General features: G+C 32.4%; 2 protein-coding genes across 9 annotated transcripts in view; both read left to right on the top strand.

The window, feature by feature from the left end:
* The window catches only part of LOC126781072 (ral guanine nucleotide dissociation stimulator), a 30,202-nt gene extending 27,848 nt beyond the window's left edge, over positions 1 to 2,354 (top strand). For all 7 annotated transcript variants that reach the window (XM_050505866.1, XM_050505864.1, XM_050505860.1 and 4 more), the window contains 2 exons: positions 175 to 1,600; positions 2,207 to 2,354. In XM_050505866.1, coding sequence (XP_050361823.1) covers positions 175 to 1,600; positions 2,207 to 2,343 — 1,563 coding nt within the window. In that variant the 3' untranslated portion in view covers positions 2,344 to 2,354. The remainder of the gene's footprint in view (positions 1 to 174; positions 1,601 to 2,206) is intronic.
* Positions 2,355 to 7,079: 4,725 nt separating this feature from the next.
* The window catches only part of LOC126781280 (membrane-associated guanylate kinase, WW and PDZ domain-containing protein 3), an 83,834-nt gene continuing 72,639 nt past the window's right edge, over positions 7,080 to 18,274 (top strand). For both annotated transcript variants that reach the window (XM_050506175.1, XM_050506174.1), the window contains exon 1: positions 7,080 to 7,277. The gene's annotated coding sequence lies outside the window, so the exon portion shown is untranslated. The remainder of the gene's footprint in view (positions 7,278 to 18,274) is intronic.

Genomic DNA, 18,274 nt, shown 5'->3' with positions numbered 1-18,274 from the left:
TGAAATGACTTTCAAAGAATTACTGCTACGAGTGAGTTGCTTATTGCTTCTGGTTGGTAGAATTGAAAATACTCTTTTTTTACTATAACGTTGCGCTTCAAGAATAATGAAAATAGAAATAAATAAGTACTGCCGATAGAGACAGGTTTGACAGAAACGTATCGACTTCGGCAGGTGCTACAGAAGCTAGCGATATTCAGTGCGGAGCGCAACGGCAGCGCGGCGGGCGGCGTGTGCCTGGCGCCCGGCATGCGCGTGCCGGCGCACCACACGAGCGCCTACCGCCTGCCGCACGTGCCGCACCGCCACTTCGCCGAGCAGCTCACGCGCATGGACATGGAGCTGTTCAAGAAGCTCGTCCCGCACCAGTGCCTGGGCGCCGTGTGGTCGCGCCGCGACAAGGACCGCTCGCACGACGCCGCCACCGTGCTGGCGACCGTCAACCAGTTCAACGCCGTCTCCTTCCGCGTCATCTCGACGGTGCTCGTCGAGCCCAACCTGCGGCCCGTCGACCGGTCCGACATCCTCGCGGCGTGGCTAGACATAGCGAGGGAATTGAGGGTGCTTAAAAATTTTTCTTCTTTGAAAGCCATAATTTCGGGACTGCAGAGCAATCCCGTGTACAGGCTGAGAAAGACGTGGGCGTTGCTATCTAAGGAGAAAGCTGAATTGTTCGAGGAACTGGCGAGGATATTCAGCGAGGACAATAATAGATGGGCCCAGCGCGAACTTTTGATGCGCGAGGGGACTGCGAAGTTTGCTGATACGGTAGGCGAAAATGATAGACAATTGCAAAAATTGCTACACGAACGCGGATCGCCAGGTGTCAGTAATGGGACGATCCCTTATTTAGGTACGTTTTTAACTGACCTTACGATGATCGACACCGCTATTCCCGATACCGTCGCCGATGGTTTAATAAATTTCGATAAAAGAAGGAAAGAATTCGAAGTGCTTGCGCAGATTAAATTACTACAAGGTGCTGCCAACGCTTACCATTTGCCTACTGATCCAATGTTTGATAGATGGTTCGACTCGGTGATAGTGCTCGATGATAGGGAGGCGTATCAGCTATCGTGTCAAATCGAACCACCAACGAATCCACCGAAAGAAAGGCGTCCGAAAAAATTAAACGATAACAATAACCACGGACACAGGAAAAATGATTCTATTGCTAGTACGAGTTCCAGCAATAGTTCTCAATTTTATTGCGAGACAGATGGTGTTGGAAATACCTGGAAGAGAGATAGCCTGGAGCGCCGAATATCACCGACAAGATTGTCCCATGGTTCGTCCTCGTCGTCTATACCTTCATTAGATGTTTCTTTATCAAGTGCAAATAGTGGACAGAAACCTGCAAATGGCAAAATAGCAGCTACGAGTCCTGCTCACCCGAATGCTAGGAGTGGTCCTGATTTCTACATAATTCGAGTAACATATGAGTCCGATTGTGTGGAGACCGAGGGTGTAGTGTTATATAAATCAATAATGTTGAGCAACAACGAACGCACACCGCAGGTGATTAGAAACGCAATGCTCAAACTCAACCTCGATGGCGATCCTGATGGCTACACCTTGGCTCAAGTTTTGCCGGATAAAGGTATGTTTCACTCTTTTTTTTTAATGCCATAACTTTTACATGCCTAGAAGATTGTAAATAATTTACTTTGTTAAAGATTACTTATGTATCATTTTTCACAATTAAAACGTATTAAATATTTTTTTGTAAAACAAACGAAAACATACTATGGCTAGTCATAATATAAAAGTGTATTATCTGCCTATATATAAATATACTAGCGGACCTGGTAGACGTCGTCCTACCATTACAGACATTATTTCATTTGGTGACATACCAACAGCAGTGCCACCGGGTCCAATTGTGTTTTGAAACCATGCAGGAACCCATTGAAATATACATACAAAATTTCATCAAAATCGGTCTAACCGTTTAGGAGTTACACAAGATGTGACAAACACATGTACGGAAGAATTATATATATTGATATTATTTCGGACAGTACAATTTTGAGATATCCTATCATACCAGAAAACAATTTTGCTAAATCATTCTAGGTATGTCCGAGATCACCAGAAATGCTCTGGGGATTTAGTTCAAATTCACTGAAAATATTTTATTTCGTTTTTCACCCGTTTGTATGTTTTCGATAAATATGTTTCAATAAATAAAATATTTACTTTTCAGAAATGGTTTTGCCGGCTAACGCCAACGTATATTATGCTGTTAATACGGCGTACAACTTAAACTTCATCTTACGACCTCGCAAGAGCCAACAAGAGGAGGCGATTCTTAATGGAAAAGCAAAAAATAAACGAACTTGATTATACCTCAATATCCCTTCATTATTTTGCTGCCCGTTCACATAGTAAGACTCTATGACAGCTCGTTAACAATACGACGAAGATACACCAAACAAAAATTTAAATAATTTGGAGGACGATAGTTTCCTTACTTGTTAACTCAAAAACTATTTGTACAAATAACATTTTCATCCTTTTCATAAATTAGTGTTAAAGTACCCGTGCCTCATGTTAATATAAAATTGTTAATTATGTACAGGACATTCGTGTCTGTACATGTGTGCTTGTAGTATACTTAATACGAGAAGTATTTGATAATTATAGTTATTGTAACCGAATGTACCTAACTGTAAATACCATGCTCTCAATGCCACCTCTAAGTTAAGTGTTGTATTATTAACTAATTGTAATGTGATTTATCTATATTTGTATATATTGATTTTGTATCACGATTAAGAATCTCGTAAATTAAGAATACTCTAGTAAAAATAATAAGCCAAAGGCGATATCATAATATGTAATAGCAAGGTGCTGTTTCCCTTTAATATAAAAAAATCAGCTTTAAAATTTAACACGTTTAAACCGAATTTCGGATAATATTTAACAGTTTAACGTTTTTTACTTATAGTATTGATATTTAAATGAAATCTTCTAAAAAGTAAAACATAAGTGATTTTGTAATCAAATTGAAATAAAAGACTAGTACTGGCTAAATAATTTGTATACATGTTGCGTATAAAACGTAGTCTACTTAAACCGCATTTGAATTATACAATGTGCCTATATTAATTATTGTTTTTATTTTATATATATCTTTCATATTTTGGGACATTTAATACTGGTTCTATAATACTCTAGTAGAATAAAAAGTGTTCATGTTACCTAAAGTTAGTCTGAAAATTAAGTAATAGACCTACCATTAGTGCAAAATTGGCTTAACGTCAATATCATTAAAAAGTATATAAATAACTTGTTAGAAAATAATTGAAAAATATATATTGATATATTCTGGCAATTTTAAAAAGTATATCAATTCGAATTTTAATCTTATAGAGTTAAGACTCTTTTGTACTAATTGCACTAATGTTTCAAAAAGTGCTTTTGTAAATAATTATACCTTCAGTGTAATATTGTAGCTGCCACCAGTGTCCCGTATGACGTCATATTTTGTGTAATAAAATAATAATAATAATAATTTATAATAATTGTTTTATTTTGTAATTAAACTAACGCCCGTATATAATATATATTATTATTAAATATTCGCTTTCAATGATGATATTTGTTAAATAATAACAATGAACAACTTTAACATTGAATTGATTTGTCGTGTTCTCTTTGCTCGATATCTTGAATTATCTATGAATTTTGATTATGAATTTGTTATAGAAACTTTGAACTTAGAAGTAAAAAATAAAGTGGGTATAAGTAGTTCAGTGGAATAGTGTGCATACGTAAATCTAAGGGTTATTTATCTTTATTTCTTCTTTTGGAATATGTTTGACGAATTAGTTACGACTAATAACGATGACTATTCTTTGTGTCTGTAAGTGATTGTACTACGCGCAATGTATCGTTCCTTACCTCTCATTATGTTTTTCCCCCCTTTCTATAACTTTTAGTAATAACAGGTAATTGACATTAGAGTGATTAGACTAGTCGTAATATACCTACATTAATTATTATAAAATATTCTAGCTATAAATAATTTGCCATTTTATCGGAAGAAACGTCTGCTGTAGAAATCCTGGGCATAGGCATCAATGAACTCATTAACGGCATTTTCACCGCCTTATTGGATTTCAAACAGGTATTCTAACATAAAACAGCAGTACTTGGTATTGTTGTATTTCGGTCAGTGAGCCAGTGTAATTATAGGTACAAGGGACATAACATATTCGTTCCCAAGGTTAGTGGCGCATTGGCGATGTAAGCAATGGTTAAAATTTCTTACAATGCCAATGTCTATGGGCGTTGGTGACAACTTACCATCAGGTGGCCCAAATGCTCGTCCGCCTACCTATAAAAAAATGCTCTGGTGAGCATAGTAGATGACGGATGAGTTTCAATTCGTCTAGTGTGTGCTATATACATAAGATTTTTCGTAAGTAGTGGACTAGAGCAATGATCAAGCTCTATTGTTTGACAGCGAGCTTATAAGCATTATTGCAATTCATCACATTATACCTCTGCAGTAATTGTTGTATATGTAATTGTTGTGTCAGGTCTATAATGAACAATTGAAATTATAATGAATTAATTAGTCGGTGCAGATTCACACATATATTTATGTTCAGCTTCTTATGATTCAATTTGCGTTTGGGACATGATTGGCTGCCTCCCCTCGGTCTAACCGAAGCAACGGATGTTTTCGATTGTCATGTCGTATTCACTTTCTATCTCACAAGTAACAATCCGATACAAATGCTTATTATATGTGCATCCACATCAAATTTCGACGTAAATAGGTCCATTTTCCGAGCTATTTTAGCTTTCCAATTTGATAGAATTTAATTCCGTAATCCGTAACAGCCTGTGAATGTCCCACTGCTGGGCTAAAGGCCTCCTCTCCTCTTTTTGAGGAGAAGGTTTGGAGCTTATTCCACCACGCTGCTCCAATGCGGGTTGGTAGAATTCACATGTGGCAGAATTTCAGTGAAATTAGACACATGCAGGTTTCCTCACGATGTTTTCCTTCACCGTAAAGCACGAGATGAATTATAATCACAAATTAAGCACATGAAAATTCAGTGGTGCTTGCCCGGGTTTGAACCCACGATCATCGGTTAAGATTCACGCGTTCTTACCACTGGGCCATCTCGGCTTTTAGTTATTATATTATATATATTAGTTTTAGAATTTAATTAGTATTGTTTTATCACTTACCTCGAAGACTACAGCTAATTCCAAAGCAGTCTGAATGAATCTACTTCCATATTGGCTTTCAATCCATCGTCAACAACTTTTGTCTCGGGTCAGTCTGCCTCATTGTTGAGATAAAATATAAATTTTAATTTCTAAATTTTCTTAACGAAGACGATCAACGTCGGCTTAGCTCTCTCTGTGAGCAAAAATATAATACTATTAATACTCAAGGTTTATTTAGTACTAATACTACTAAAATACCACTCTCCTTTAAATAATTATATAGCAGCAGAAAATTGCAACTCAGTTGTCACAATTATGGCAACTCCTCAGACTTTATTTCATTCTTTTCCTCCTAGAGTGAAGCAATTGAGAGCGCCATCTATTAATAACTTTGCAAATCATAAAAAACAACTTACTTCTTTTTCTTCAAATCATTTGGCGCTGTTTTACTAGACGAATGTTTCAACATCATTTGAGAGTTCTATTTTTAATTTTTGTCCTGTAATATTAAAGACGGTAATAGCTTCATAGCTTTTTTGCACTGATTTTATTACATAATTCTTAAAGATTCATTGTTTTTTTTATAAATATAAGATTTTGTCACTACAAATAAAAATTACATTATATTTTATAATTTTTTAAATATTTAAACATAGCTTGAAAAGGTATAAGGATTTTAGTATGATTTTATATTTATATATTTTTGTCGGTCCGGTTTTTAAGATAAGTTATATATTTACCTATCTTATGTTATTTTCTATTATTCCTGATAGAAAGTGATAATTTGGTCTTAGATGGAAATGTTTAGAATATGTCTATTCTCTGTTGTCTTTCTGGTAAGGAGTTTCACTTTGTACTCGTAAGCAGCAAAGCGCTCCGTACCACTTCTACCAACATAGAATGTCAATGACAAAAAGATATGACGTAAGTAGTTACTATATGTCGTGAAACTCTAGTCTAGAGCATACTCCCCAAATATATTTAGTAGGAAATGGATACATAGATTACGCCGAAGCTCACTCGTTTAATAATTGTGATGATAGTGAACTATGATAAAAATATAATCATAGTCAAGTGTATAACATCATGTATATAGAGAGTCCGTCGGAACCTTAAAGGTGGCTGCAGTATTTCAATTGTCAGAGCATTTGAACCTATTGTTGCTATGAGGTGTTAAGGCGTGAAAAAATGCTTAACCGTAAATATTTTTCACACTGACATTGTCAATACTCACTGGCAGGTCAATAAATATACATAAACGTTGCAATAACTACATCGTCATCATCATAATAGTTTTAGCGGATTACAAAAAAGAAGTTATCCATTCGGCTGGTTTACTTAGAATACTTATAGAAATTTAAATTAATATGGCTTGAACAGACTCCTCAGTTTGTGATAATTCGAAGCTAAAGAAAGTAAGTGAGAAAAAAAGTAAGAGTGAAAGATTGGTAGTCATTGTGTATATACCAAGTTATTATGAAATTAAGTTAATACAACAGTCATACGAGTTGACCGCCTAGATATATTTGTTTCGTGTAATCTATTCAGACTTGAATGATCTGCGTTGCCCAACACGCGATTGACGGAATTTTAATATTAATCATGACGCTTTGTGCAATGACAACAATTAAGTCAACCTAAATATGAAAATTAACTTATTGAATAGGTAATGACAAATTGAAAACATTGTAAATAATAAAACAATGGAAAGCTTTAAATGTTAGTGTGGGTAAGTTTTAAGCAGCCGGGCGCGTGACGCGCACCTGCGTGCCGCCACCGGTTGACAGCGGCTTGGCTGAAAATTTCATGGCCGTCGTATTGAGCGCCAACAGCGGGTCCGCGCAGTCGCGTCACATCACCGCGCGAGCACCCTCGCCGCGCCACTGTCCGGAGGCTCTCCCTCATAATAACAACACGCGCGCGATCCGCCGCCCTGCTCCGACCTCTCGCATTTAGTGCCGGTAGCGTGTGCAGTGCCACCACGTGAACCTTTCTTTAGGAACGATATGTGAATAACAAAGTCTTTGTGTCCGCTCCCATTGGAGCTATGCCTCGTTATCGCACAGCGCGCAAAATGAAATAGTAAGGTGAGTTTATGTCATATTTATTATTTATATTGAATTCAGCTACATACGACTATTAATTCTACGAGGCCGATGTTTTGATAAGTTATGTTATAATATATATTTGTTATTCTTTTAGAAAAACATTTTATTCCTACATATATTTAATTATAACTATATTATGGTTAACTTTACGCGAATATCGGATGTTCATTCATACGTAATATGTTAAGTTATGTAGTAATATTGGTTAGTTGGTGGGAGCGGCCGATGTCTACGACGAAGCTCTACGAGTGCCGCAATCTGATTATGGCACACCCACTGAAATATAAGAAACGATAGAACACTAATCTTATGAAAATATCTTTAGGAATGTTGGTAATTAGTTAACGTATTTTTCAGTCTTTATTTACATTATATATTCAGCATTGAAGTGATGTAAGTATTACTCTATGGGGCGCTTTGGTGAAACCAGGAAGTCAATATTTATGAATATTTAATCATTTTGGCTATAAATATAAAATGCCATTAGTATGTGATATTGGCTTATTTGCCTCTAAAGAATAAATTATGATCTTAAATACGTTGCTCAAACAATAAGTTGCGTGATTTATTTAATAACTATTTAAGCTGTAACCTTTGAACGTCGACAATATAACAGTATATAAGCTTTTCAGTTTATAATTTTTATATAAATAAATAAATCTATGTATATGACATGGTGGTATAAGCACATTATATTATAAGAATTTGCCATATATTATATATAATATAGATAGCTTGGATTACTTTAATAAAATAATGAATGAAGGGAGTGTTAAAGGACAAGTAGAAGTCAAAGTCTACATGTAAACTGAAACTACTCAAAAATAAGTAGGAAATGACTTGAATGCAAACAAAATACCTTAAAACAAAACCAGGCTACCGGTAAATATATTTTTAATATATAAAAGAGAAAAAAAGTGATGCAGTTTTTATGGATAAATTATAAATAAACGGTGTATGCAGCATAGTACGCTTAAAATGTTTGTAGTTAAAATTAACGTATTTTTTTTTAATCTGGGTCATTTGTATTTTATATTAAGCGGTTCTTGCGTGACGAATATAAGAAACTCATATTTCTTATTTCGGTTCAATTTTTTTTGTTTATACATGTTATAATTGAACCAGTATTGTAAAGAATTAATGTTCTTTACTACATATTAGTAGCATATTCGGTTGTATTATCATCAGCTTCAAGGGTGTGCGCAATTTTTCACTTCAATCGACTTTATAATACACATAACAGATGCAGTTAAGTAAAAGCTTGTTAAGACTGTTCGTGGAAGTCACATATTTTAAAAAGACATGAATATGAAAATATTATTTACATTAATAATATTTAATGTAACAAACATATGAAATAACGTTGCTATGTTTTTCCTGATTTTTAATGAATAATAAATAGTAGTTTAACGAAGTCTATAACAGTTAATTGTATAACGTGCGGAGTAATCGCGTGACATTAAGGGTCGAAACACGCAACGTCCATAAGAATCCAGTAATTCTGTGGTATTACCGTGTTTCTAGAGAACAGCTCTAACATATGAATGGTACAGCTTTATCATGTTAAAAAAGCGCTAATAAAATAGCGTTTTACTTACAAAAAATACAAAATTCAACTTTCGAAATTTATAAACATTAATTAGATTGCTTTTATTTAAACATCGATTCCTCTCTTTCTGTCATTATTAATTTGACATTCGAAAGTAGAAGGCACAGCATTGCTTAACTAATCACCTTATACTTTATAATATATATACATAATAATTATTCTTTGATTTTTCGCATTCACGAAAAAATACTAAGCCGTGTGATTGTTTACATTAAGTTAGGTTGTAGTAGGAGGCTATGTAGTCTGTGTTTTAGTTTTTATTATTTGAGATTTATTTTATTACGTGATTGGAAACGAATAGTCTATACGGGTGGTTTTTAACGAATGCTGTCCTAACTATAACAGATATATTGAAACTATACAGACGATCCATCTTTATAAATAGAATAGTAGTGGTAGAATATAGAATAATTTATAGAAAATAAATATTAAAACTCGTAAGACGCGTAAGAAGATCATTTGGCGCGATAAGTTTTGGCTATGCGAAGTCGAAATGGCTATCAAGTATATAAATATAAATATAATTGTGAATCACTTCTGTTTCTGTACATAATTTTTATTTTGTGATCAAGTGTTAAACGCTTACTGGTTTTCTAAACAAATATTTGTTGTTGTTTTTTGTGGTTATAGGCTGCACATCATTTGACGAAAGTTCGTGCATTGCCTTTATTTTGTTTTATAATAATTTTAACAATTTAGCAAAACACTAATTAACCAAAATAGTGTTGCTAGTAATAATATTGTTAAAAAAGCTTAAGATGAGGGAATTTCATTGCGAATGTTATTTAACTTTATTTTTTAATTATATTAATGTTTTTTAAAAGAGCAAATAAAATATTTATATTGTGATATACATGAATAATGCTATTCCTATAGTATGTCTAATTTTTTGGGACAATTTATGTATATTTTACGACTGTCGAAAGAGGGTAGTCATTGCGAATAGAAATTAGGCTTCTGAACGGGACAGAGATGTCGTAAACAAAGCGATAAAACACAAAGTGAAATCTTTTACGACAAAACTTGTATAATCTTTACTTTAATACTATATATTATTCAATATAATATAATTTTATAAGGTATATTTTGTTATACCTTAAAAATTTATATTTATTGTTAGTAGTAGTAATAAGTATAATATGTAGAACTAAAGAAACGTTTTTTTTTGTATTATTGTATTTTACTATTATTTAAAAGAGATTAAATTAAATAAAAATAAATGTGTTCCATTGTATATACTTTAGATCATTAACTTTTTAATATTTTTCATAAAAATGAAATATTATTCAGACTAAGTAGATTTAGTGCATATCCATAAAATATAATGTATCCACTTAATGTATTAAGTATTATTGAATTGTATGGTTTCAAGTACTATTGCAAAGTTGTACATCGTCAGACTTGAAGGTCATGATATTTGCAAGAAAATTATTCATTTTTAAAAAAGGTAACGCAATACATTACAGTAACAGAAATAGTATAAATAGTTATAAATTATCATAAAACAACAATAGTTGAAAGTTAACGTTAATGTGTCGTTTTTAGTTTATACTTCTTGCTCTGTCAGAAGCATTAGATAAAGGTACCTTACAATCACCATTCAGCACAATTACCACAAAATTCTAAAAACCGCAACTCTACAAGACTACAATTTCTTAAAAAAATAACAATTTAATTTATTACAATACTTACTATGATTTAAATTACAAAATATATATGATTAAGTACATACTTACTTAATTATTAAAGTACTAATAAAGGTTTTTTTTAATTGAAATCATAGAATTAATGATACTTATCAAAGGAAGCCCTTAATTCTTCAAATTTTATTTAAAAAAAAAAAACTTGATGTTGATTGCGGAATTATTACTAGATTCAGTTTTATTGCAAGAAAGTGCATAAAATAATGATCCTTATAATTCAATATATACATAACTAAATAGTTTATGTTTACCAAAGAAGATACTTTCTCCATCATTATTTTATTATATAATTTTTTATCTGTGACTTAGTTATAAATAAATAGCGTTTCAAAGGTGACATTATCCAGGCTAATAAAACTTTTGCAAAAAACATCATGTTTAAGGCGTTTGTATCACGCAAAGTTAAAGTTAGTTCGCGATATGCATATTTAAGTTTTTTCTTTGAACTGTTTGTTAGTTTACTCTACTCAAAGTAAATTGCAATATACAATACGGTCATTTATTTCATTAATGCTATTTAGCCGAAGTAATCAGAGTGTAGTTATATTATTATTAAATTTACTTTTACCAGTGTAAGAAAAAGTAATAGTATTTATTGCAGTTTGTTATTTTTCCTACATTTAAAGGTTTTTTCTTTTTTATAGCTATTGGTACTGCAGTTTCAGCAAATAATAATTTCGCCAGCATTAAATAGTTATTATTTACTTCATTCGTACTGTATTGTCAAAGTACTTCTGGTTGTATAATTTTTGTTTTAAAATTATTTTTGTATTTAGGCAGTTTTTAAATAGTTATTAAATATGACTAACTGCCCGTTCTGACTTTTTTACGGATGAATCCTTGATGATGAATGATGAATCCTTTATTAATGAACGTTTACGTCGCGAAAGAAGTAACTAGCTAAATTTCAAGTCAATCGGACCTATAGTTTCGGATAACTCGCGATGAGTCAGTCAGCGAGTGTTATTTCGAATATATACATATATAGATACAGATGAGACACACGAATATTATAATTTTCCTATTTTAGGGCTCTACCCTCTTTTAAAAAAACGATAAAAACCATTTATTTTGCAAAAATACCATTAATTTTGCAAAAATAAATGGTTTCATGTTCGCAAAAGAAAATAATTTTCCAAGTGAAGGAAAAATATACGACCTTTTTATTCAGTTTACTTCTTGTTGTATCACTTGGATAAAATTGGTATACCTGGAAATGTTTCCGCCTTATATAAAAGTTAGTTACGGCCGCACTGTGCATCACTATTGAGACCTTTATGCCCTCGTAACTTTACCGTGTGCTCGTCAGGCTTCGACCTATTTATTATTGAAGGCTTTTTACATAACATTCTCTAAACCATTCAATTTATCAATTAAAATTTTATCGCAATACTCAAAAATACGTACACTGTAGATTAAATAATTAAAACAATTGTTTTTAACCATAAAGGACGTTTGTTTATTATACTTTTGTCATTATACAATTTGTAACATCTACTATACATCAAATATTACACATCTACGATGTAATGTGTACGGGTGCGAATAATAATACTTATTATCTGATTGTGATGTCCCACTACTGAGCTAGGCTTATGTACTCAATCCTTCTGATAGAAGTCCAGTTCATCTTGCCATCTCCGTCTAGGCCTGTTTCGTTGCCCAATGTGAGGAACTAATTTGATTGTGATTTTTTCCCAAAGACCACTGATAGTCACATAATACACTAAAGCTGATATTAATCCTAGTTTTATTATAACGAAACATCCTTCCAAGTGACATAGATGATTATATTAATAACTAGCTTCTACTCGTAGAACTAATTTGCCTAAAAGAACCCTGTTTACGAGTCGTATATTAAGATGTGGGGGATATATACGCCAGTGATTTTCTCTTAAGGTATATCAGAATATTGCTCTCCATAGGTTTTCTCGAGAGAGTCCCTTCAAACGTTTTCGTTTTCGTTGTGTCTAGCATTTTTTTGAGAGGGTGCGCAAGTACAAATATCTGGGGACATGGCTTAATGACACCTGGAGCTGTGAACAGGAGGTAAAGACTCGCATCGAAATAGCTCGAAGTGCCTTCTGCACGTTGAAAAAAATACTCTGCAATCGCAGACTTAAGATCCCTGTGCGCATACGACTCCTACATTGTTACATCTGGCCTATACTTCTTTACGGATGCGAGGCGTGGACAATTAAAGAAGACCTCAAAAAACGTATAGAAGCTTTCAAGATGTGGGCATATAGACGTATGTTGGCTATTAGTTGGACTCAAAAGGTCTCGAACGTGGAAGTTTTGCGACGCGTCAACCAAAAACGGCAACTTTTGGAGACTGTCAAGAAGAGAAAGGTTGCAGAGCTGTTGGGCGTAGAAAAAAGTCTTGTCTGTGCAACATCCGTGAATGGACGGGAATCGCGAGTGCTGCCGAACTCTTTCGCCTCGCGAAGAACAAGAAGGAGTATTTAAAGCTGACTGCCAACCTTCGCTAGTCGGAGTGGCATTCGAAGAAGAAGAAGCATTTTTTTAATCTGACTAACTTACTTGGCCAAGGTCGAGATACTTATCGAAGTATTGAATTCATCGGATGTTAAACGCTGTTTGTCATCGACTCAATTTTGGACTTGTACATGAGAAATCCGGCCTTGGAGCTCCGAGTTGATATTCGTGCTATGAGCCTGCGGACGAAGTAATTAATTATTTATTTATTTAGACACGCCAACATGAAAACATACAAAACGTTTTTAACTAAATTATACTAGTAGATTACATCATACCAATACATAGTTTCCCAATGTAAGTCTATAATATACATGTACAGCATTCACAAAAACAATAGTCTAGACATGTTACTGCAGTGAATAAACAAAATATATTATGTAATAACAGTTTAAGCCCTTGTATTATGAATATAAATGTGAGATTAGTTTCTTCTTAAAACTAATACAAGTGTCATTAATATTTCATGGGTTAATGTAGAAAATCGATTATAGTCGATTTGAATTCTCGATAAGGAGTTACACTGAGGAGACGGAGATTCCTTTAACGTTAGGAATGTTGAGATTTATACTTTGCATGAAATGACTAGTCTTGTATTTCCCGAAAACAGCTTTAGAAATTATATCTATAATACGCGCTGATTACTTGGCAAAATAAGTTTCATGCTTTCAATCCTTGTGACTCATATTATAGGTAGTAAGGTAGGAAATACCAGAATAGTGGAATGCTAGTTGCTTAGTAAATGGCTGTTGAATGCTTTCGATTAATAGTTAGTAAGTTTCATAGTGACGGTTCCACACAATTGAAGCAAACTCTGATTGACTACGAACAAATTAATTGAATAAAATAATTTTGGTTTTAAGCAAAAATCTCGTTTCTTTTTAAGAACCGTATCATTTTCAGAGCATATTTAACAACAGCATCAATAATGTAATTTGAACTTTAATTTACTGACTATTTAAGTCATTTTGTATAAGTTGTATATCTACGGTTGACTGGAGAGTTTTGTAATATCCAATCGTATCATCAGCAAAAAGAGTGGATCGATGGTATTGTATGACAATTGTATCGGTATTTAAAAAAGCCTTGAACAGAACGGGAACGAACGAAAATATTTGAGGTACACTTAAATCTGCCAAATAGTCGTCTGATCTGTGACAGGTAACTACCACATACTGAAGTATTTTGTGGTATACTAATTTATTTATGAGAAGTGAATGTGCAAACTTAATTGAAAAAACTAGAGAAATCTACAAATATAGCGTCGCTGACCTCTGTCAATTTTTTGCTGAGACACATCATCTATGATATAAAATTTGTCTCCATATAATCCTTTCCTTAATTCAAACAGGAGTTCTGAAATTAAGTAATTCATATAGCGGGTGATAATCGGGTATACTATAACTTACTATAAGCATATAATATATAACTATTTACTGCTATTACTGGAAATATTTTATCAGATAAACGGGAATTACAAAATATAAAATAATAGTCTCAACATCAATGCCTCTTTGCCCAGTTAGCTGCTAGCTTTCTGAAGAATTCTTTCAGTATGGTCCTAAGCAGTTTAAGTGACAGCGGATCTTTGTTTTACTGCTTTTTCTACGTGGAAGAATGGTCATGTAGTCGAAGGTATTTTAATTAAAACAGTACTATTATTGAAAATGTATTGAAAATATTATATAACGTATTCAGTAGATATTGAATTTATTGGAAGATTAAATTATAAATAAACCTCTTTGATAAATTTTCATAGATAATAGAATTATTAAAGGAAAACCACGGGTTCGCATGAAAAATAAGTTACATTTAACAATTAAATATTTAATAATTTAATTAAAATAGTTTTATCAAAATCAAAATATAGTGTAAATAATTTCGACAAAATTTTGCTGTTTATAATTTTACATGAATACTATGTCGAATTACCAATGAACGGTCTATGTATTTAACTTAAGTAGTTGTAACCTTTTATACTCGTTGAGCTCTTATTTGGAGAGGAAGTTGAGTTATTAGATTACGTCGATTGAGTTTGCTTTAACTAACGTAACGGGATGAGTATTTACCCACCTCGTTGAAATATAAAACCTACCTAATTTTTTCTGTAAAAAGACAATTTTAACATTCTCTATTATTTTTAGAAATAATTTTAAATCAACACATATTTTTCTCATTTGAACGATAAGTGAGCTTAAATAATTTTATTACAGACACAAAAGACAAAGCGTGTTAGACACCATTGGTGACGGTGTAAAGCATATTTAATATTTCTTATTGTATAAATGTTTATAGTGGTAACCACTTACTTACTTAATAAAATAAAAGAAAAACAAAAAAAAATATGCACTTTATATTTTAATTTACGCAATCGTATGTGCTCTAATAATAATGTAATTATATCATAAAGGTCATGACAGTACTTTGATGTTGTTTGTCGAGGAACGAGGCCGGTCGCTTGGAAGAGATTCGGATGATGAGCAGCGAACCGAGTAATTGCTCCCACCTTCATTATTTAGACTTCACTGATTATTTTACAAACAAGCTGTGTCGAATCTTCGTAAAATGTAGTCAAAGTAAATTTATAACATTGATTAATTATATTAATCTCGTATATTTAAGACGTTTTATTTTTTAATATTTCATTAAAGCTAGCATGCAAGCTAATATTTGTTATTTAATTTAATTTCAATTGCTATGAATTGTTTGTTTAAATATTGTAGAAATGTTTAATGATTTTGGTAAGAAAGGTAATAAACATACCTTCCTTTAGTACGTCTAATGTTTGCAAAGGTGAGGTTATAAATTTACGTGATTATGTTATCAAACTAGAAACGGAATTAAATGAAAAATATAGTAAAAGATGTTTGAAGTGGCTGACACGGTCTTATATCACTAGACGCTTCGTAACAAAAATGCTTAGGACATAATAATCGTAGCTGTAGCGTCGCTACGTAGTAACAGCGTAGCCCATCTCTGCCCGTGCCCTACTGGCCTAGTTTTCCGGCCTTGAACTCCTATCCCTTGGAACTCCTGTGACGTCATAAGTTTTCACGTAATAGCTAAATTGGTGACTATATTTCTTAATATGCCATTTTGTTTTCATGATGTCTTACTGGTAAGGGTACGCAACGATGATTCCTTCTATAATATTTACTTAGGTATATAAATTTTAATTATAAATATTTTTTTATTTTATAAATATTATTTAAATATTTTGAAAAACAATATTTATGTTTGATGAAATGAAATAAAAAAAAATATTGATTCAGCTTATGTATAAGAATACATGCTTAGTTTTTTATGTATAAAATAGGTAGGTGGACGGATAAACAGGCCACCTAGAGGTAAGTGGTCACCATAGCCACAAAATATAACATTAGCGCTTTAAGAAATATTTACCATTCCGTACATCCCCAATGCACCACCAACCTTGGGAACTAAGATGTTATGTTCTTAGTTACACTGGTTCACTAACCCTTCAAACCGGAACTCAACAATAATAAGCGGCCATACGCAGATGTTATGGAATTCTTATAATTACATTGTCACTTTGTTTTACTCGACGTGTTAGTAGATGAACATGAATTGGCATTTACAAAGTGCGCCGTCATCTGAGCGTAAAAGCGACGCTGTTGACCATTATTATGTAATTATTTAATTACGTATACTCATGTATGTGTAAATGATTAATGTGAAGAAGTTGAACTATTGCATACTTTTTTATGTTTATTTTTCATGACATTTTTTTTATTTTCGCTTTTAAATATCCTGTAATATTTCTAAAAATACTGATTATTTTGATCGAAACATTGTAAGCATTGTATAATTGTATATATCCATATATTTTATTTGGATCAGTACAATTTCCTGTAACTTTTTGTCCTAATTTATAAATGTCAAAAAAGTTTGAAGTAAGTTTTAATTTATTTTCTTATTGATATATAAACTGATATGTATATAAAAAATAAATTAAGAAAAAAGAAATCACGGCGAGGACTCTAGTCAATTGATAGACTTGTTGTAGGATAGTACAACTGTATATTGCATCAAATATTTTATTCTGTTTATGTTTAAGACTTCTTAATTTTTTATATCTTATTTATCCTGATTATGTAGTCGGGAACTTCAGTGCTTGTCTTTGTTGGACCACCCTTTATATGTGTATAAAACAAAAACAATTAACTAAAAGGGCAATCTTCATTGGTGTACCAATTAAAAAAAATTAGGACCAAATTGATATCTAATTTTAAATGATTCTTCGGCTAAATTCTGCCTGTTGACTATTAACGAAGTTCGCTATTACCTATGAAACTTAATAAGTTACCTTAGTCGATTAAAAGGACAGCCGAAAAAGGATTAGTAAGAATCCCAACAGGAGATATAATATTTAATTATAAAGATTTTATTAAAAATATATTTTATTATGCAATAATATAAGTTGTAACTTATATTATTGCATAATAATAATATATATATATATATATATATATATTTATTAATAAAACTGTTTATATAATGCTCTGTGTGATAAACATATGAAGAACTTTTTATTAAATATAGTTATGTAATAATTTTTTTTAAGTCACGAGTAGTTTTTTGTGATTGTTATTACTGATTTAGATAGAATTGAATAATTAATCATTCCAGCGAATATGTAGCAGTAGCACATGACTATTCTCTATCGACGCCCCAGTATGACCTACATGCGCGAAATACTCGGAAAGCCAACTTCAGTCCGGCCAACTTGGTGTGTACCTGTAGAATTAATATCTACATACAAACTGAGAATTCGATAGAAAGTTGTACAAATTAGTACTAACTTAGAATCCCACTGGAACTATGCATTTCGACGGTACATAAAGCACCTAAGTGGTAATTTCAACATTTGTTCACAACAATTACAGAGTTAGTTATAATAGACTTAGTTATAATACCCACAGGCATTATACATTTTTACGGGACAAAATATATTTAACGCCATTTCAGAAATTGGATAAAATTATATTCAGTTGTTTATTAAGAGGATTAGAGCAATATGTGAAGTTAAAATATTCAGCTAAGTTTCTATGAGGTGTGGTATTTTTAGATTTTTCATTCGGAACCGGAGGTAGATTTTTGACAATAATAAATGTTATCTGTTGAATAAAGATTTTCAATTTGAA

The sequence above is a fragment of the Nymphalis io genome, chromosome 3 (genome assembly GCF_905147045.1).
Source record: "Nymphalis io chromosome 3, ilAglIoxx1.1, whole genome shotgun sequence".
NCBI lineage: Eukaryota > Metazoa > Arthropoda > Insecta > Lepidoptera > Nymphalidae > Nymphalis > Nymphalis io.
Note: the sequence above shows the minus strand (reverse complement) of the source record. Positions and strands in the feature narration are given on the sequence as shown.